Raw genomic sequence first — 19,560 nt, 5'->3', positions numbered from 1 at the left:
GAAGAATTTATCAGAATAACGGAGAAATCGGAAAAATGCCAATATTTACGAACGAAGAATTTCCATGAAACCGTTGTTTTTGCTTGACACATCCAATTTCTCGGTGGAAAACTCAAGAAAAACTGTAAAACACAGTAGTCAGGAAAAACTTGAAAGAATCGATAAAAGAAAGCCAACAATAACACGAGCCGCAAGCACTTCACAGGAATTCACGCAAAAAACTTGTCAGGTAAGGAGAGCAAGCGCGATAACAGTAAACAGAGAACGAATATTTTACAATGGTAATAAGGAAAAACCAACAAAAGAAAATCGACGAGAAATTCTCTCAAGTACAAAAAACTGTTTTAATGTGTGAGATAGTAAAATTCTTGGTAAAAAAAAGGAAAAAGTTGAAAAAAATTGTAACGAAGCAAGGATTGGTAACAGAGTAGAAAAGTTACGCGGTGTAATAGAGATAAACGTAAACAATGAAAACAAAAGGAAATATCAACAAACAATTATCACATATGCGTGTACAAACTGTTTTTAATCATGGAATTCCCGTTAAAAAAATGAAGCAAATCGAAAAGTTGTAACGGTGCAAACGAGTTAAACGGAAAAACAGTGAATAAAGAATGTCTTAGGATGGTGAATTGGAAGGATGAACGAAATTAAATAAGCGGAAAATTCTCAAGTATTTGCACATAAAACTGTTTTTACGGATAGAATAGCAGAATCGAAAAGTTCTGATGGTGCAAGGGAGATGAATACGATAACAGTAAACGCAGGATGAATCAGCTTGGAGGAGCACGTGAAGATTTGAACTTGACCGAGGTGAGAGTGGAGTACAACAGAGGAGGAATAACGTTAGAACTGACGATAAGGGGGAAATGGCGGACACAATCCAGCGCTTTCTAAACGAAAGTATCGGACTTGCCATTAACAATTCAACCTCTGCTTTTTTTCATCTCTCAACCACTGACTTTCCCGCCAATTCAAATCCACGCCTGATCGATTTTAACCTATCCCTTTCTTGGTTTTATTTTTTTAGATTTTAGCTTTGAATAACTTGACATCAATAGGTTTGACTCGTCTACTGATTCTCTCTGTACAGATTAGTACGTGAAAATAACGCTGTTCACTAACGACAGATGCCGATCAAACTGTTCAATTCCTCACAACGGAGTATAGAAATAGATGGCGTATAACGAGCGATTTTTCAATACTGATGAGGATGGATATTGGATGACTCGAGTGACAATTGTAACAAATGTGAGACGTGTCGATAAAATCCTCCTATGACAGGAAACGAGAAAATTCCAAAAGCAGAGCTGCTTATTTTTCAGTACACTTTAATCCTCGGATAATCCAAATCATCGTAAGTATCAGATTACACACCGAATCGATAAAAATCGACGGAGCTTCGTTGAAGAGATAAGGTTATAATTGCATGAATCGAATCGAAAGAATTCTAGAACGGAATGAAAGGACTCTGGGAGGGGGGGATCGGTAGTTTTATCTGTTAACTAGGTTAAGTTGTATTAAGGCCAAATTTGCCATGGATTGTAATTTTTACCAAACGTATTAATTGGCCAATTCGCGAGGATCTACGTGAGAGGGAAGAAATTGTTTACGTGATCGATTTATCAGAAGTAATGTTAGACAATTATTTGAATAGTCTTACATGGAAGCACGTATATCGATTTGGCGAATAAAAGATTGTTCGGTTGTCGGTTTGTTGCTTTCTATTGGCGATTATAGGGAGTTTTTGGCAAGACTGGAGATAAGTAGAGCTTTAGGGTCACGGGGGAGCAGTGATGGGTAACGTAACGGTGCGCGGCGCTGCAGTATTTCGAGGTTAGGATTAGCCGGAAGTCACGGTGAGAAGCGGACCGAGATGCTGCTGGCTCGACCAGCCGAGCAAAACTGAGAACCGAGAAGTCAGAAGACGAGGTCGAGGCAGCAGCAGAGACTCGCGGGGAGTTCAAAGCGACAATAAGAAAAAGTCGAGTCCCGCTGGAGCCTCCCGCAGGAATCGCAAGGCCAAGTTGGAGGGGGTACTATGCGAGATTTTTGAGCAGGAATTCCTCACGCCCCCTACGCCATCTTGAAAATCTTTTGCACGACTCAAATTCCATTTCTACGAACCCCTATTATTTTTAATTTGTATCATATTTTATTCAAAAAATGCAATAAAATTTCTAGAAAATTATTTAATGACCATTTCGCCATCTTAAAAGTCTCCTGCACCGTTCCAGTTCCCGCTAACATGTATCTACCCCCTCCCCTCCCTTATTACTTTAAATCCTTTATTATCAAATTTCATATAAGCAGAATTCGAAAAATAGTAAATTTATTGTTTCTATCACTCTAACATCATACGATAACCAACCTGCTACATGCACTTGTGATTTTGCCGTGCTGAAGTGACCGTGAAGTTCCTCTTCAAGGTCCTGACCACCGAAAGTGTCGAACCACTTCTCTTTTCTTCGCTGGCAGGCTCTGGAATTTTAATGAATGCAATTTTTTGCATGATTTGGCTACTTTTGGATGAGTGAAGCGATTTCAATTGAAATTTCTTTCCAGTCGAATTGAATAATTTTAATGGCGGATAAAGTTCAACGGTGGAGGTACCTTTTTTCGTGACAGAAAAGGCAATGCCAGTCTGAATCCTCGGTATCCCAGCGTGAGCAACCTTTCCTGCAAGATCTACAGCCGCACTCTTTACACCTCACGCTACCTCCGACAGCTCTGACTACAAATGGCTTCAAGCAACAAACGCAGCTACTCTCATCCAAAACCCCACTCGACTTTGTTGCACACTTTGATGTCCTCCTAAAACCAGTTTATTACATCTATTCACTTATTACCAAAGCGATTCTTAAAAATACCATTAAAGATACGTATAGGTTATGAATGAACAAATTGTGAAACATGTAATAAAAAATGTAAAACTTTATTAAAAATCACATAACGTACGGCGAGAATTACATGCTTCACGTTTTTTACGTGGAATTAATATTGAAATATTATCACATTACAGTTGAATGTACAAAAAATAGTCTTGCAATGAGGTTATGTAACACTATACGGGCGCTTAATTGAAACAGTTGCAATATACCTATAGGTTCTATTGCGTAAAGTTTATTTTACATAATTATTACGCTGGTATGTACAAAAGCAAGTTATCAAATATCAGTTTCTGCTCTCAAACGCACATGCAATTATCTTACACCTGTATGTTAGCGAAGAATGTCGCATTACGATAATATTAAATTACGTTAAAACTTTTATAACCTCTCGAATGATACTTTTTTTAGTTGATTCTTAACCTTAACCTACAAACAATTTCTTTTTACACTTTGTTTACATTTGTAAAACAGGCCGTTTTATCATTGAATAATATTTTTTTTAATAATTGTTTATACTAATAAATATCGAAAATTAAAATAGTTAATCTTTTTACGGTGAAAAAAAGGGGATGATAAAAAAGTAGAGGTAGTAAGATAAAATTTCAAAGATGTAGCGGCAGCCATATTGGATAGAGGTCCGCTATCTTTAATTTGGTTTGCAAATAAAAATTAATCATCTGTATCGAAAAAAGTAGCGGCAGCCCTTAAGCCAGAATGACTGTCATCATCGCGCTCCATGTCGGTCGTAACAACTTTGACTACGACAACCTCGATGGTTATTAGCAAGAACAGCACCATGAACGTCGCCATATTAAATTTTTCCTGACCAGGAATCACCCTGTCCCCCTCCAACAGGAGAGTGGACAAAAAGCTCGATACCAATGTCAACATCTTCTGCGAATTCCAAGCTCCTTTCAACAAACACAAGGACCAAAGGACAAAAAACTTTCCTTCTTAATTGTTTACGTTTATCAATAATTGCCAAGCATTGCAAAACTCTCAGCGCATTTTCTGCGTTCGGATTAGGAAAGGTTACCGTTTCGCTGCGCTATAATATGGCTTACGCAATTCGTACAAATTATACAACTATTTATTACAAAATTTTCACCAAGTACTCGGATAATTATATTATATTACTATCACTGCATGTCACAATAGTTGATTTGAGTATTTTGTTTTTCCATAGAATCAATTAAAGAACAAGTTTTCCAAGACAATTTTTCGAACTGGCACTGATATCCACCGATGCTTTTCCTATGGAAAAGTTTTCATATTTTCTCATGTGGCTTCAGGAAGGTCACGTGACGTCACTCTCCTGTCTGCAACGTAACTGGACGAAACGGAGCGAAAAGTTTCGCTTTCGGAATCAACTCGCTTCTGATTCTTCACATTCGATTCTTCGCCGAAACTCCAGCCGTGCTCCATCCTTAAATTTTTTGTGCGTGAAATTTGATGCCAATGAACACAAATTTCTCACTTGAATTGCACCTTGTTGGTATTCTTCACCTTTTCTTCGGACTTATTCTTGCCGTAACTTGTATCAAACTTATTTTTACCCCAGAAACGAAAACATTACTCACTTAATTCAGGTCGTTGCATGTTCTTCACTCTATTTCCATATACTGGTCACTTTGAAATTTTTGCCAGTAAAGATGAATAAATAATCAATTCTTCGTTCCAACATTATTCTGAGGAATTCTAATCTTCCAGTCGTTTTCAATTTATTAATTATCAACAGCGGACAAAAATGACTATATTCACGTAGTTGCAATAGGTGACATCAGATATGACGTAATTTTAAAATTAACAAACCACACTGAATGAATAATCGAGAGATTGTTGGTTGAGTGCGTTATTCTTGTAGTCACAGTTGAATCGCGAAAGTGACAATGGACGGGTGGTTCAGTCGCAGGAGAAGCGAGAAACTCGAGTGTTACGCGAGAACTCGGCTGACTTCTGCCCGAGTAGAGAGAGACTGCATTGAGCACCTCTGGAAGCGATTAATACGTTACTTTCACTGGATTTCGGACAGCAGAGGGGATCCAATGTCTACCAATGCCTCCCAATGCCCCCCGAACTCCCCCGATGCCACCAAATGACTTCGAATGCCTCCGAGACCCAATATTATGCGCCCCCTAGTGCCCCCTTATCCCCACCACCACCCGCCGTTCCTGACCCCACTCAAACTCCTTTGAAACCTTTCAACAATACCCGAAAGTTTTCGCTGCCACTGTGGCGAAAGTAAAAATACGATACACTTCGATCTTTTCCCTTTCATTTTATTCTTCTTTCCTCTTTACTAACTACAAGACAATATTATGCATATCCCGTTACCTCCGCCACCAATCCTCGGTTCCTAACCTCACCTAACCGCAATCAACATTTTTCTACGATATCCAAAATTGGCAACGACGTTACGGCGAAAGTAAAGAGTCAACGTTTTCCCTTTCGTTAAACGTTTTATACGATTACGTTTATTTCCCCCACTTCTTCATTGTCCTCTCTGGTGTGGCTGCTATCCCCACCCTTCTATCATCTTGAGAAACGACTGACGCAAGAATAATTGCCAAAATCATATAAAGTTGTAAAATATATTCGATATTGGAAAGATACAAGACAGGCTATGGTTTACGCAATTAAGGAGGGATGGAGAGCTCAGGATTGCAACGATATTATTGGATAACTTCAAAGTTATCCTGCGTTGCCAAAGACGTCGAGAAAAGGCAAGCCGTAGTCGTTACGTTTCGTCGTTTCTCTCGACGAGTTGCTTGCTACATTACCGACGTTGCGCGAATTAACGAGAAAAGCGTCTGTAATCTAATTATGTAAGGATCGTGTAATTTCTTCTATCCTTTCTTGCTCACACACAACTGGAGTTGCATAATAAACTTAACGTCGTTACTCTACAACACCATTTAAAGTAGCTACACCGACAGTAACGGAACTCGTTCAAAAATTTTCACTGACCAATCAGCTTCGATTTACGTGAGAGGAATAGTATTATATAAACTGTACGCGACACAAAGTACGAGTGCAACTTTTTTCCAACTTTACAAATAAAAATCACATAAATCACGCGAATAAAGCGTATATAAATCATTGCATTGATTAGAGTTCCATTTCAAAAAAATTACGTAAATCCACCAAAAGAGCCAGACTGTTTTGATGCATCACAAAAGCCATTTATAAGATTCTATATTTAGCCTGTACCTTAATACACACTTTAGAAAAGGTAAGCATAGTTATTATTATAGTTATTACTCGCACGAAGCAAATTTGGCAAGACCTCTTACCCCTTGAATTTCTTTCCCTTGCAGAGGACCGTTCGTAGAAAGAAAAGTTTAATCGTCCGTCGCACTTCCTCCGGACGCATCGAGAAGTTTTACTGAACTTTGCACGATAATTCCATGAAACTTGGCAGAAAGTTACGTCCAAATCAATGAATCAACAGACGCCCGGTAAATTATACGGTCCCGCAGTGAAAAGCTATAATTTTCGTCAGTGACACCGGGTTAATCGTCCAGAAGTAAACTGGAATACACTGAGAGGTTAAGAAAAAGCAGCACAAAAATTTCAATAAAGGAGTAAAAATCGACAGCGCTTAAAATTTATTAATTAAATTTTAATTAGTATAGCGTTAATCCGCGTGGATTTAACGTGCACGCTGTTCTAAATGCAGCGAGTGACTGAGTGGTAACGACACGAGGATCATTTTTCAACAATGAGCACCGTTGTGTTGGAACCCCGCTCGACTTCCGGTTCCCTTTACCGGGCCCCCGTATTAGCATTGTCCGATATGGATTGATAGCCACCTGGCACACAGCACATTGTCCATCCGCTTCTTTTCACCTCTTCGCCAATACTAGACTCGTGTAAACTTTCTTCTCCATTTGACCCACCTCCCAATGAGAAACAATAAAAAATGAACACTCGTCCGATTGAAAAATTAACTCCAAGAGAGAAGTCATTGGAAATTTTTTGATTTTAACAGAGATTTAGAGGATTAAGATAAAAGAGCGGTCCTCTTCTTGCAATAATCTTCTTAAGAGCGGTAATTTTTTAGATTAAATGCTGTTATCGTCAGACTAATGAATTTTTATTACTTACTTATCCATCTTGGGACACTGTCTCGTCCGTGGGTGTTATTGAACCGATAGCCGTCACGGATGACTAAGCTAGCACTTCCGCTCAAGGCACTTCGTTACCAAACAATCACCTGACAATGGCTGGAGCAGTTTTCATGGCAGCGAAAGAGAACCGTTCATGTGTGAGCCACAAGCCGAAAGTTTTACGCCTCTCTCTCTACGTCGCTTGCTTAGTTAGTCAAAGCCACCAACAATGCCCGTTATCTTCGATTATGAAACTCAGATAAGAATCTAGGCCTGACTGCCAACTAGATACTCCGTCCTATCTTCTCTCGTAACTCGTTTATAACTTTTTTTTCTCATCTGCTTACATTATTAACAATAAACCTAAAGACAATTTTTTATGCACGTATTTTTCCAAGTAATAACGGTTAATTGGCAGTAGCTTCAGCGTTGAAGAAAGACGCGTTACTCCATCCTTGTTCAATGTTTACATCTTTTTCCAGAAAGTGGAGCGCTCGTTGTGCCAACCCCCACTCTCTTCTCTTCATCCCCGACTAGTTGGGCAGACAGAATTCTGAGGTCCTTTGTTCGATACCTATTCGTTGCTACTCTATTCAATTCCACTTGCACAAAAGTTTTAATTCGTTCGTTTATTCGCCATTATAAACAGAGACAATTATAAACATTGGATTATCTGGCGATTAAAAGCACAATTTACAAATTTACTCGTTTGTTTATTTTATGACAAAACGTCGAGTCCAAAATTTATTGTTCTGCTTAAAAGTTTCCTGCAATAACGAAGAGATTATCTCGCCGTTCTTTATGGCACATCGTAGTCCGACGAATAATGGCAGTTCTACAAAAACTTTTGTACAGAAAGCGTGTGTTTCACAGAAGATATTTTTTTCAATTTTTATACGAATTTTCTCGTTCATTGATTTATTCTACACTCTCTAACCTAATTTTTTGTGAAAATTTTAATTTCTCTTACGACTACTTTTCTATTCTGAATTTGGCGCGATTTCGTGCGATTGATGGACGCCATTTGCAAACCAACTGGAATGATTAACAGTTCGTTGTGAGTTGTCACCGTGCTGATGTAAATATTGGACATTAGTTTACAACTTTTCTCTGGTAAATTTCAATATTTATTTACGACTACTGTCGAGAAGGATCGGGGAATTTCGGCAATCGTTCTCTGTAACCTCGCTATTACAGGAGAACCGAGTTTGGAGTGTCCACAGTGATAAATTAACTTATTGTTTGAACTAAAACGTCAATTGTGACGTCACGTTTAGCCGGCAGGTGTTGGCTCACAAGGTAAACTCAAGACTCGCGTGACATTAGAAAACAATGAATGCATCGAACGTCACAAAAGACGTAAGTAAAACTTTATTCCAAATAAAATCGCTAAATTATATATATGTATACATATAATAATCATTACGTAACATTTCAATCTGTTTGAATCAATTTAATTCAATACTACATTATAAACACGAAGACAGAAGGTTCGAGTTTGGCAGCGAAATAAACACAATAGTGAAAACTGAGTACTCACTGGACGAAGCAGTAGTGGCAATAGAACATTTACAGATGTCACGGAAGGTGCGTTATAATCGATGTAATTAAATCCAATGAGCGAAATATGCCATAAATGAAAGTGTGATGAGGAAAATTCCACGTAAAAGTTCACTCACCTTTTGCGAATATTAGTAAACACAACGAAGCAGATTCCGGAAGCAAGACCGGCAATAGCAATGAGGCTCAAGCTGGGCGCCATAATCATTTTTAACCTGAAATTCAATTTCTGCTTCACTGGCCTGCAATCACTCCCCAGAGTTTCACGCCTTATCGGCTTATCTCGATACGCCGATTGATAATTTAATAATCTCTCGTTACCAATTTGTTTTTGCAAAGTTTAATGCAAAATTTAGCTTTTTGGCTGCTGCTTATTCTTCTAATTTTGATTATCATAAATTGTATTATATATGGAAACTTCAAAATTGTTTATCCTCTATCTAATATTTTTTCAGTCCTTTTTTTTTTTTATTATATTTTGACAAATTTTCCATAATAGTTACTTAATTGTTGGAAAATTAAAGACTTTCGCAACAACGAATAATTTGGTTGATTGGAATTGTTTACCTTTGTCCGCGTAAGGGTTTGGAACGCTTCGCAACTTTTAGGTTAGGTAGAAGTTTCCGAGCTCGTCGTAAGATGTGAATGCATAGCGTGATAAGATTCTACTGAAGTTGGGATCAAAAGTCTTTTCAGTCACAACTCGACAATCCTAAGAACGTTATTTAATGTCAACCGAGCGCATTAGCCGATTATCAGCGACTATTTCGAGAACACCGTGAAAGATTCTTGGAATCGATCTTACTATCCAATTCGCATATTTTTGATAAGTTCGACTAATTCGTGCATAAAAAAGCTTCGTTTAATAAGATGACTGATTTGTTTACTTGTGTAACATCCGATTATCCACGTTTAGTTACACATAATTTTCAAGAAGTTATATTTCCCAAGAAGACCTACCTTTACCAGGTTGACAAATAATCACATGAAATTTTTTTTTAATTATAAAATATTAGGAACAGTAAACTTTGTGTTTTTCTTTCGCGTGTAGTTTATACTTTTACTATTTAATACGAGACTATACCTTCCGATTTAGGTAAAGTGGTTTACACTGCATTTTATGAAAAACATTTTAACAATTGAATAGGAAGGAATAGTAGTATTCCATTTGCTTAGTTTAAAATTGGAACCAATTGAAGAGCTCGCTGTAATTCACGAGCTCTTAACTCGTTCGCTACCACTGCACTGTCGGTTTGTGCCACTAACACTTTTTCGAATTTTTTTTTTGAAAAATGATTAAATACCCGTATTGTTTACATGTCTACAACAAAATATGGCCAGTAACCTAAAATTTAATTCTAGAAGCCCTGGAGCGTCGGTGGCATGCTAGCACAGTCAAATAAGTCGCGCCAGCGCGTCGCTGGCAGCGAACATGTTAAAAAGTTGACCTTCGTACTTGGTAAGAGGTAAAGAAAACAATGCTCCAAACTATAATGTATCGTTATCGATAGGAGAGCAAATATGAATATTTGGAGAAGATAAAATTGTTAAAAACATACACAAAATGATATTTGAAATTTCAAACTTTATATTTTTGTGTTTCCTTTTTGTTTTGGTGTTCGGATAGTTTACTGAATCCACACGCGCAAAAGGGGCTTCCCCCACTGAAAGAAAGGCATACTACACACATACACACATATGTATAACTTTGCGCTGCGACAGAAGCGCCACTGGTGACAAAGACGCGAAGCGAAGATTCCCCTGAGGCTCGACTTGATACACAAACGTCTCCATTGATAAGTTATCTTCCTCCACTTCAGCATCTACTTTTCGCACACGGCTCGCAAAAGAAACACGGGTAACTTTTCATCTTGCGGGTCAAAACGTTCTATCGCCACGTGCAATGTATATCAAGCAAACACACATATATAACACAAAGATAATCTGAAGAATATATTCGTACAAATTAATTAACTAGATTTACCTTTATTACGTTGGTTTAATAATTTTTTGACAGAGTATTGATGATTATCATAATTATTTTCAAGGGTAATTCTGAAAAGAGATAATTGAAGAACATGAAAATTGAGGGACATGATTCGAAGTAAACATATTATCAATTTTGGTAATATTGAATCAGCTGAGTTTTATTGGAGCATTGTAACATAGGAGATTAGATCATTGAAGGAATGAAATATTATTTCCTACAACTGAACAGTATAATCAGCATAAATAAATAGATATAGAGTGCGAAAGAGGAAACACTAAACTGTGATAAATGATATTTACCATTCGTAAACTCCTGTTCTCGACTAAAGATTCAAAGTGGATTGACATTTATTACATTTTCATATTTTAAATGTTTATAAATGCTTCCAAACAATATCGAAGATTTGCTAGCAGCAGTGAACTAAGATAAAGTGACTTTTATTCCTGATGTTAAAATCACTTTTCTTGCGAGTCGACTCTTGTTTTTGTTTACTCAATAAAATTAACTTTATTCTCAATCAGATTTGTTCCCCGTTCAATTAACATGTTAGTCGTACACAAACAAGAGATCCCCTCGTCTCGATGTCAGTGATTTTGTTTTCAAAGTGACTCATCCCGAGGAAACTGAGTCGTAGGACAAATTACTTTGCAAAAGATCCACGGAGTCTTCAAATTCATTAACAAATCAAATGAAAGAGAAACAGATCAAGAAAAATGATGCAGAGAATAATATATTTCTATCGAGAAACACGCCATGTGGCATTAAAAATACCAGTGCGGAAGAAATGAAATCGTGATCCATGTAACACCGAAAATATGATAATTGATCGGATATACGTTACAAGATTTCGCACACAAACCAAATCGCTTGTCTCAATGTCAGCGACTTTGTTTTCAAAACGTGATTCATCCAAAGAAAACTGAGTCGTAGGACACACTACTTTGCAAAACATTCACGCGACTCTTCAATTTCATTAACAAATCAAATAAAAGAAACAGATCAAGAAAATTGCTACAGAGAATATTATTTCGCTCTACTCAAAAACACTGTGGCATTGAAAATGGAATAGTAAGAAAGCGATGCAATTGTGATCGATGTAAAATCAAAAATACGATAACTGATCGGATATACGTGGTAAAATTAATTTCATAATTTTCATTATCAAAGTACAACGTTATCTGTCTATCTAAATCAGTATAAGCTACGGCATCTCATGCATCTATTAGGTTAGGTGTCTCCAAGTAAATTCTGTCGTGTCGTTACAACAATCCCTTTCAGTGTATTTGGCAATTCGGTAAAAACGAATTAACTGCTCTTAAAAATACTTCACCGGATCCTAGTTCCTTTCCACGATTGATCAAATATCGAGTCTCCAGCTGTGCCAGTCTCGCCTGACCTCGTTCCCCATTCGAATCGTCCGAATGAATAAAAACAAAACTGCTTGGGAGAGCAAAAGCGAGCAGGAGAGGAATGGAGGGAGAAAAAAGGATGTAAACACAACAGTGATACAGAATTCCTCGGAAGTGGAAACAATAGCGAGTCGTTTGGAAGTGTTATAGCTGAGTGAGTAATTGAACGCTTGCAATTTGGATGAGACGAGTGGGGGGAGGGGAGTCGTGAGAAAAAAGGGTGAAAATGAGGGAAAACGGAGGAAGAAGGGCGAGGAGAGTTGCACTTTAGGAATACTTTGGGGTGAAATGGATGAGAGTGGATTCTGATGGATTCTAACGTCGTTGGTGAGAAGGAAGTGGGGATATGGTTGTGGAGGGGGGTCGCGGAGGGCGCTGCGAATGCGCATGGCAGCTTTATCGAGGAGGCCGCGTTGGACGGGCTGCGCTGGCTGTTCGTGTGCTCTCAACAGGGGTAAAACTGGAGGAGTCGCGATGGGGGATTTGAGACCGGCTGTCAACGAATGCCAAGCAGAACCAATATTTGTCAGTGACTCGCAAACCGCCGTCCGCGAAGCAACGCAGTCCCTCGCTAACCTTCTCTCACACGGGAAAAAGTGCCAAGTGACAATGGCCCCTTGAAGACTTCCGGCTTTCCAATCCGGGCGAAAAGAAAATTTCTCTCCTGACCAAATCAGAAATTTTGACCTTCACCATTGTAGACTCGTCTGATCGATACTCTCCTCCCCTTCCACTCTGCCCCCAAATTTCTTGACTCTGTCTCCCTCGCTCTTACTTTTTCCTATTTCTCGTCTCTGTCTATATCTCTGCAATTGCATTCTTCTCTCTTCTCCTCGTCTTTCTCTTCTGTCTAGCAATAACTCTCGATTCTAATTTTCACTAACACATGCAGCTCCAACATCCTCCCATTCTTCTTCTTCGGCTTAGCGCGCATTTCCGCCGCTTTCCCGCCAATTGAAGTTCCCGCGCTTCCACCTCTCGAACGGTCTCTACTGTAAACATGCAATGTTTTTAAGCCTTTTTTCGTTGGTTTTCTTACAATAGAATAGATTTTTATCGTAGACCTCACTCGATCAGTTTCTTTCATCATTTTTTTGGTCACTGAGGTGGAAGCAAATTTGGCTTAAAGCGATGGAAACTCATTTCTATCTCGATTGACTTTTTTTGCTACTCGTCTTTTTTTTGGACTGTACATTGGGTTTTTTTGCCTTGGATTTGTCAGACGTCTCTCAAACGCCTGCAAGAGCAAAAAGCTTGATCTAACCGAGAGAGAATTTTCATCGAAGGGGCAAGAGGAAATAGGAAATACGTGAGGTTTTATAGAAGAGAAGAAAATGTCAAAAACTGATTACGTCAAAGCGGTCGAGGGGGGCCTGCCACCAACTCAGGTGAAAAATGATTTAGTGTATTTTAAGCAAAGCTCAGAAATTGTAATAAATTAAATTGATTTTAATAGGTTGTTAAGCCGAGAAGATTTATGTCAGTTAATTAACTGGGGTGAAATTTATTGGGGTGGTTTTTTAGGTGATCGAGACGAAAATTTATAAGAGAAGATGGCTGGTTTTGGCTATTTTTGTTATGTACAGCGCAAGCAATGCCATGCAATGGATCCAGTACAGCATCATCGCGAATATTGTTATGCGTTATTACAACATTCAAAGTTTCCACGTGGATATGACCAGTATGATTTATATGATAACTTATATACCTTTCATCTTCCCCGCCAGTTATCTCCTAGATAAATTTGTAAGTACTTTTTTACTCTATTTTTTGTTGCATCTTAAATCATGTTTATCATCCATCACTCACTGTATCTTAATAAAATTTCTTAATTCAACCATTTAACGTACAAATTCTTTCCCCAGTCGCTTATCTCTATTCAAAACCGCCCCATTTTTTATTAACAAATTTATATGTTTGGAAATAAACCGAGCTTAAAATAGACACTCGTAAAAAATATTTTAAAGTGTATTGATTTTCTTGTCAACGTATTTCACAAAACTGTGGCCTAATTGTTATCGAGGAAGTATACGATTTTGCATATCCAACGACGAAGGGGTGTTTAAAGATGCCCTAAATTGCATCATTGAATTATTTAGCAGAATAATCAATTTTAATACGTCAATAATTGTGTCGAACGCAAGTAAAGAGTTACATATAATCAATATTATCAATATATTTCAATTAAATTTTAAATAAATTTATATTCAAGTTTGAAAGGTGTACCATTTTACTGAATAAATTTTAGTAACTGTTAATTTAATATTTCTACCAATAATTCAACTTTATTGGCGGTCGATTCCAGTAAAAAGAACCCATTAACTATTCATTGGAATTATAAATAAGCGAAGGGCGAATCCACTCAAGTAGAAATCAAGAAACACGCAGTCTCGACGACAGTAATTTAAGAATAAAACTACACCGAGACACTATCTAAAATTACTGTTCAACTAATTTTAGATAGAATGCAACTTCAAACTTGTATTACACGTGATAAATGATTTTCTGCTGACTAAATTTTCTGATAACGAAACTAGTATGATAAGTCACAGCCAAGAGTTTCCATCAACAAATTAACGATTTATCTCTTAACTGAGAAATCTCACATTTTGATTTTTTATCATTAATTTTATTTTAATCTACCAATTTCATTTAAAATCAATATGTAGTCCTATATCATGCTATATAAAAGAACACATTCGAGATAACTATTTTTTCTCTAATGACCTCGGAAGATTCCATCCGTTATTTATAATCAAATTTCGAATCATGTTAAATCTGATTTTTTTTATTAATTAGGGATATAGATTCATCACTAAAAATTGAATATAAAGTAGACATTATATAATTGAGTATAGTAACTTGATAAATAAAAGAAAGTTGAAATAAAAATTTCAGGGCTTAAGATACGCCGCCATATTGGGAGCTACAGGGACGGCGATTGGTTCCTGGATAAAAGTAATCAGTGTAGCTCCGGATAAATTCTGGGTAGGCTTTGTGGGTCATACAATTGTTGCTTTGAGCCAGATTTTTGTACTTTCGGTCCCAGCCAGGTTAGCTGCAGTTTGGTTTGGTCCTGATCAGGTTAGCAGTGCCTGCAGTATTGGAGTCTTTGGTAATCAGGTAAGAAACCAATTAATCCTATAATCAAATTCACATCCAAATATCTCGAATATGCTTTAAATTTAATTTTTCATCCAAAATTCTTTACACAATTGTTCGGCAAAGTTCTGAGCTGAGCAACAAAGAACAAAGATGGCCGCGGTGACTCCCGCGTGGGTCTCAGGAAAATGGAGGGAAAATCGCAAAAACAATGATACGCGACCAAATTTAGAGGTTAATTTTCGAATTAGGAGGTATATTAACGGTGGGAAAATGAAAGTGACTCATTACATATGATTAATTGAAATGCATAAAGTAGGGTCGGACCCTCGTATCATTCATCCATTAAACTGAGAGAGTAAATTGGTTCAAGGTATTTCAGAAAATGACAGGGTTACTGCTTAAAGACGATTTTATCCTTGCACGTGTCAGACGAGATTGTCCGATTTCGAACATTTATCCCCTACGTTGGTTGATAACGTAATAAACAGACGGATGATCAGTCACTTCCTCCAAACAATTACCGATGACGACGATTCCCTCACGACTTCCCGCCCTCTGTCTACTATCAGGCATTTTACAATCCTGCCTTGCCAATTAATCGTTAAAAGCGCGTCCAAATAGTTTCAAGTGGCATTCATTTTCTCCAAGTGGGTCGATAAATTCTATTTCAGACACTTCAACCGCAAAAAAATTTCCAAATAGGTTAAGTTCAACACAAATCAAGCAAAATACAAAATTTTTAGAAATCACCGATCAATCCATACAAAATTGTATAAATAGAATATTTCTGAAACAAAAAATAAATAAATCCGCAGTCTTATAGTCTTAAAATCTATATTTCATGAGTTTTGGGAAAACTTTTGACGATTAATTTTCGGTGACGTATTTCTAGCTCGGTATAGCAATTGGATTTCTGTTCCCACCTATGTTAGTCCCAGACAGCGATGATTTAACAATAGTTGGAAATGGCCTGGAGGTTATGTTTTACATAGTTGCAATTCTCACCACTGTTATTCTCGTCCTCATTCTTTTGTGTAAGTATCTGAAGTCTTTCAGCTAGAAGAAATTTTTGATTAATCGGTTAAATTTTTAGTCTTCAAGGCAGCGCCACCATTACCACCCAGTCCAGCTCAGGCAGTCCAAAGGGAAAATGAATCTAACGAAAGTTTCTTCCAGTCCATCAAAAGGCTGCTAACTAATACTGGTTACCTCCTTTTGTTGCTGAGTTATGGCATCAATGTTGGAATCTTTTATGCCATTAGCACTCTGCTGAATCAAATCATTCTTGAACACTTCCCGGTAAGTACACTATATCTAGATGATTTTTTAATATGATTAACGACGCTCAAGCGTTTAGTAAGGTATCAAATAGGGATACTTTGGATCCTTGATATTTTTGTTATTAATTGCATATAATATTCTGAAAATCTTACTAATAAATCTAAAAATAGTTTTAAGACGTTATTTCTTCAACAATGCATAATTATCAATATTTCATTTCATCTCGTATGCAATTTTTGTTATAACCATTTTTTTAAACCAACTATTTTCAATCATTTCATCGACCGCCCTATATAGTGAACATACGTCTGATTTGTGCAAGTTTTAAGTAAATTCCTTTAAAAGTTAAGACGAGTTTATATCATTATAAAAAAAAAATCTAAGACGATTAAGTTCTTCATTCGAAATAGTAGACTACTTTGATTTGGTATCATTGTTGCAGTATCGACCTATACGAAGGAAAAAATAAATATACAGGGTGTAACAATATGATTTTAAGGTTGTAAGGGAGAACGATCCTGATGTTTATCCAATTACAGCCTTGCAAATCCCATAAAAATCAGTACAACAGTTACTGAAATACAGCTGTTTGAAAATTTAGAGTTTTGGTTGCTTTTGTATGCGCGCGCAGCTGTGGTCCAGTAGTATGACGTCATACGCGTGCCATGGCGCCATTTCGATCAGCTGCTCTTGGTTGGAAACCGCTCAGAAAAGTCTTCTCCTAACCCAATACATTCATTTTGTTACATCCTGTATACCAAAATTGAAGGAAAGACCTGTCAAAAAAAAAAAAAATAAAAAATAACCGTATAATCGTTTTAAATCGTTCCAAACATTCCAATCAATATTTGCTACTGTCCAGATAATAATTAATTCTAACAATATAATCTCCAATTTTTTTCAGGGACACGGGCTGGATGCTGGAAGAATAGGATTGGGCATAGTATGTGCTGGAATGCTGGGATCAGTTGTTTGCGGTATTGTCCTCGACAAAACTCACAAATTCAAGTAAGTCAAATCCACTCTACTCAACTGCAATTTAATTATGAATTTTTACATTAAACAAATGCATTCCAATGTTCACAGAGAAACGACTCTTGGAGTTTATCTGTTCTCATTTATAGGAATGATCATTTTTACATTCACTTTGGACGTTGGAAAGATTTATGTGGTTTACATCACAGCAGCCATCTTAGGGTAAACATAAATATATTTTTGAACTTCCGAAAAGGACTGAAATTTTCATAATTTGACCACAAACGATTTAAATTCCGTAGATTCTTCATGACTGGTTATCTTCCGGTTGGCTTCGAATTCGCAGCTGAACTAACCTACCCGGAACCGGAAGGTACCTCCACTGGTCTACTGAACGCTGTAACTCAAGTTTGCGGAATCGCTTTTACGTCACTGTCCGGCTATTTGCTGTCCATCTGGGGTGACTTTATATCGAACATAGTACTTTGCGGTGTTCTGGCAGTCGGAGCATGTTTAACCGCCATTATTCCCAACGACCTCAGGAGGCAAAACGCCAAATATTAAAACTGAAAAATGAAAGTAAGACAACGTCGAGGAAACTGACAATATTTTGACAATAACTTAAGCTTCCATAGCTTTAGCAGCGATTTTCAGCGATAAACTTCATATATTTACGGTATTTTGAGCAATATTTTTGAACCCTTGCTCAGAGAAGTAAAACACATGGCAAGGAATATAAGAGTAACGTTGACAATATTTGAGCTTTAAGATGATCGTTAACTATATAGATGATAAAATATATTTATAATATTCAATTATTGTGTATATCTGGCAATACACTAAAAGTTCACGGGCCATATGACTTTTAAACGCAAAATGCCAAATAAAGATTCGTCTATGTCGATCGATCGATGAAGCTGACAATAGTATATTTTTAGCTATCGTGGAAGATTCCTATTGACATTATTTTCATGCACTTTGCTGTGCAAAATATCGCATATAAGATGCGATCGCTGACAATATTTAATTCTAAGAACGATCGCTGATACACGATAACATTAATGGTATCAAATTATTGTACCACTGGAGATATATAGAAATAATTAACTTTATTGTTGCTAATGATTTTGAGAGGCAAAGTGCCAAATATCGAGATAACTATTATCGATCGTTCGAAGCTGATAATATTTAGACTTAGATTTAAGAGAGTATTTCCGTGGAACATTTGGAATATTCTATTTTTCGAGAGACCTCTTACGTCTGATCCATTAGTTATATAGCTGCATAATAGGAAAACACTATAATTGGTGTAAAGGTCAGATCTATTTTTCGTCCTATACTTGTATCAATGTTATATCTTGCATAAGGAGAATGTTTCTCAGAATCTAAGGTACAATCCAATGACAATAAACTGTAAATTATGTATTCTTGCAAAAAGTGTAACGACAATCAATTGTCGGATGCAGTGCATTCATACAAGATTATTTTAGTGGCGAGACGTAGGGTCCGAGTTGTTTGACTATAGTACTTTTTACTGTCACATTTAACCCCTTAACAGTCTAGTCGTATATATACGGCATGATACAAAAAATAGAATAGGCTATTTCCAACTTTTTTTCCTTGGATATTTATAGGCTTTTGAGAGTTAGCTGAATCCAAATCTATTGTCAAATTATGAAAAAATCGAAATAAAATTGCTAGGAATACTTTCATCCTGATTTAAAATGTTGACAATGGATAAATTACATCAAACCTAATAGATATTTACATTTTTATTTTTTAAATCTAACATCCGATTTGGATTCAACGATTCCGGAAATAGCAATATTGAAGAATTAAATTCATTGCGAAAACTTCTTTATTCAAAACATTTTTGGCACGAATACTTCATTTTTACCTGCAGACTGTTAAAGAGTTAAGCTTTAAAATAAAATCAACTAAATTTACACGGTGCAAGAGTCCCTGAGATTTTATCCTTTGTGGCTGCTACAAGGACGAGAAAACACAAAAGAAAAACAACCGCGCGCGTTTGCCACTGTCAACCTTTACTAATATTTAGATCAATGCATGCATTTTTAGAAATATAAACGTTTTTAATTTCACCGCGCACTGCACTTCAATGTTATATATTAAATTTTTATATAAATGGATGCTTTTGATAACACACTGGACACTTCACTTGACTGTTTTGTCGTATTTTAGGTGATTTTTTTTATGAGAAACGACGGGTGGAAGGCGAA

At 36.9% G+C, this 19,560-nt stretch overlaps 2 protein-coding genes across 16 annotated transcripts in view; one reads left to right on the top strand and one right to left on the bottom strand.

The window, feature by feature from the left end:
- LOC136775985 (uncharacterized) overlaps nucleotides 1-12,006 on the bottom strand; it is a 24,203-nt gene extending 12,197 nt beyond the window's left edge. For 2 of the 8 annotated variants that reach the window (XM_066731236.1, XM_066731239.1), the window contains exons 1-4: nucleotides 9,128-9,237; nucleotides 8,680-8,775; nucleotides 2,614-2,814; nucleotides 2,372-2,481 (exon numbers count right to left, since the gene is read on the bottom strand). In XM_066731236.1, the coding sequence (XP_066587333.1) occupies nucleotides 2,372-2,481; nucleotides 2,614-2,814; nucleotides 8,680-8,768 (400 nt within the window). In that variant the 5' untranslated portion in view covers nucleotides 8,769-8,775; nucleotides 9,128-9,237. Of the gene's footprint in view, nucleotides 1-1,663; nucleotides 2,118-2,371; nucleotides 2,482-2,613; nucleotides 2,815-6,998; nucleotides 7,310-8,679; nucleotides 8,776-9,127; nucleotides 10,092-10,119; nucleotides 10,136-10,544; nucleotides 10,616-11,880 lie in introns of those variants that run through there. The other 6 variants (XM_066731237.1, XM_066731238.1, XM_066731250.1 and 3 more) reach the window with 6 other exon arrangements.
- LOC136775996 (uncharacterized MFS-type transporter C09D4.1-like) lies at nucleotides 8,057-19,560 on the top strand. Of its 8 annotated transcripts, none has more exons than XM_066731276.1 (9): nucleotides 11,984-12,113; nucleotides 13,182-13,347; nucleotides 13,484-13,705; nucleotides 14,858-15,082; nucleotides 15,957-16,098; nucleotides 16,158-16,363; nucleotides 17,250-17,353; nucleotides 17,432-17,542; nucleotides 17,623-19,560. In XM_066731276.1, exons 2-9 carry the CDS (start codon nucleotides 13,294-13,296, stop codon nucleotides 17,882-17,884), a joined length of 1,326 nt encoding a protein of 441 aa, XP_066587373.1. In that variant the 5' UTR covers nucleotides 11,984-12,113; nucleotides 13,182-13,293; the 3' UTR covers nucleotides 17,885-19,560. The 8 variants fall into 8 exon arrangements, with proteins under 8 accessions (XP_066587374.1, XP_066587373.1, XP_066587372.1 ...); XM_066731275.1 differs by lacking the exon at nucleotides 11,984-12,113 and adding an exon at nucleotides 12,348-12,953 and having other exon boundaries at nucleotides 13,246-13,347; XM_066731274.1 differs by lacking the exon at nucleotides 11,984-12,113 and adding an exon at nucleotides 12,349-12,656.

Source organism: Prorops nasuta, unplaced genomic scaffold, assembly GCF_024137725.1.
Source record: "Prorops nasuta isolate Cenicafe-Biocafe unplaced genomic scaffold, Cenicafe_Pnas_1.2 PNAS00008, whole genome shotgun sequence".
NCBI lineage: Eukaryota > Metazoa > Arthropoda > Insecta > Hymenoptera > Bethylidae > Prorops > Prorops nasuta.
This window is presented reverse-complemented; position numbering and strand designations above follow the sequence as displayed.

Coding starts and splice junctions, on each gene's coding strand:
- LOC136775996 (XM_066731276.1), top strand. CDS start 13,294: ATGTCAAAAACTGATTACGTCAAAGCGGTCGAGGGGGGCCTGCCACCA. Junction 16,364..17,249: donor TCATTCTTGAACACTTCCCG/GTAAGTACACTA, acceptor AATTTTTTTCAG/GGACACGGGCTGGATGCTGG. Junction 17,543..17,622: donor ATCACAGCAGCCATCTTAGG/GTAAACATAAAT, acceptor TAAATTCCGTAG/ATTCTTCATGACTGGTTATC.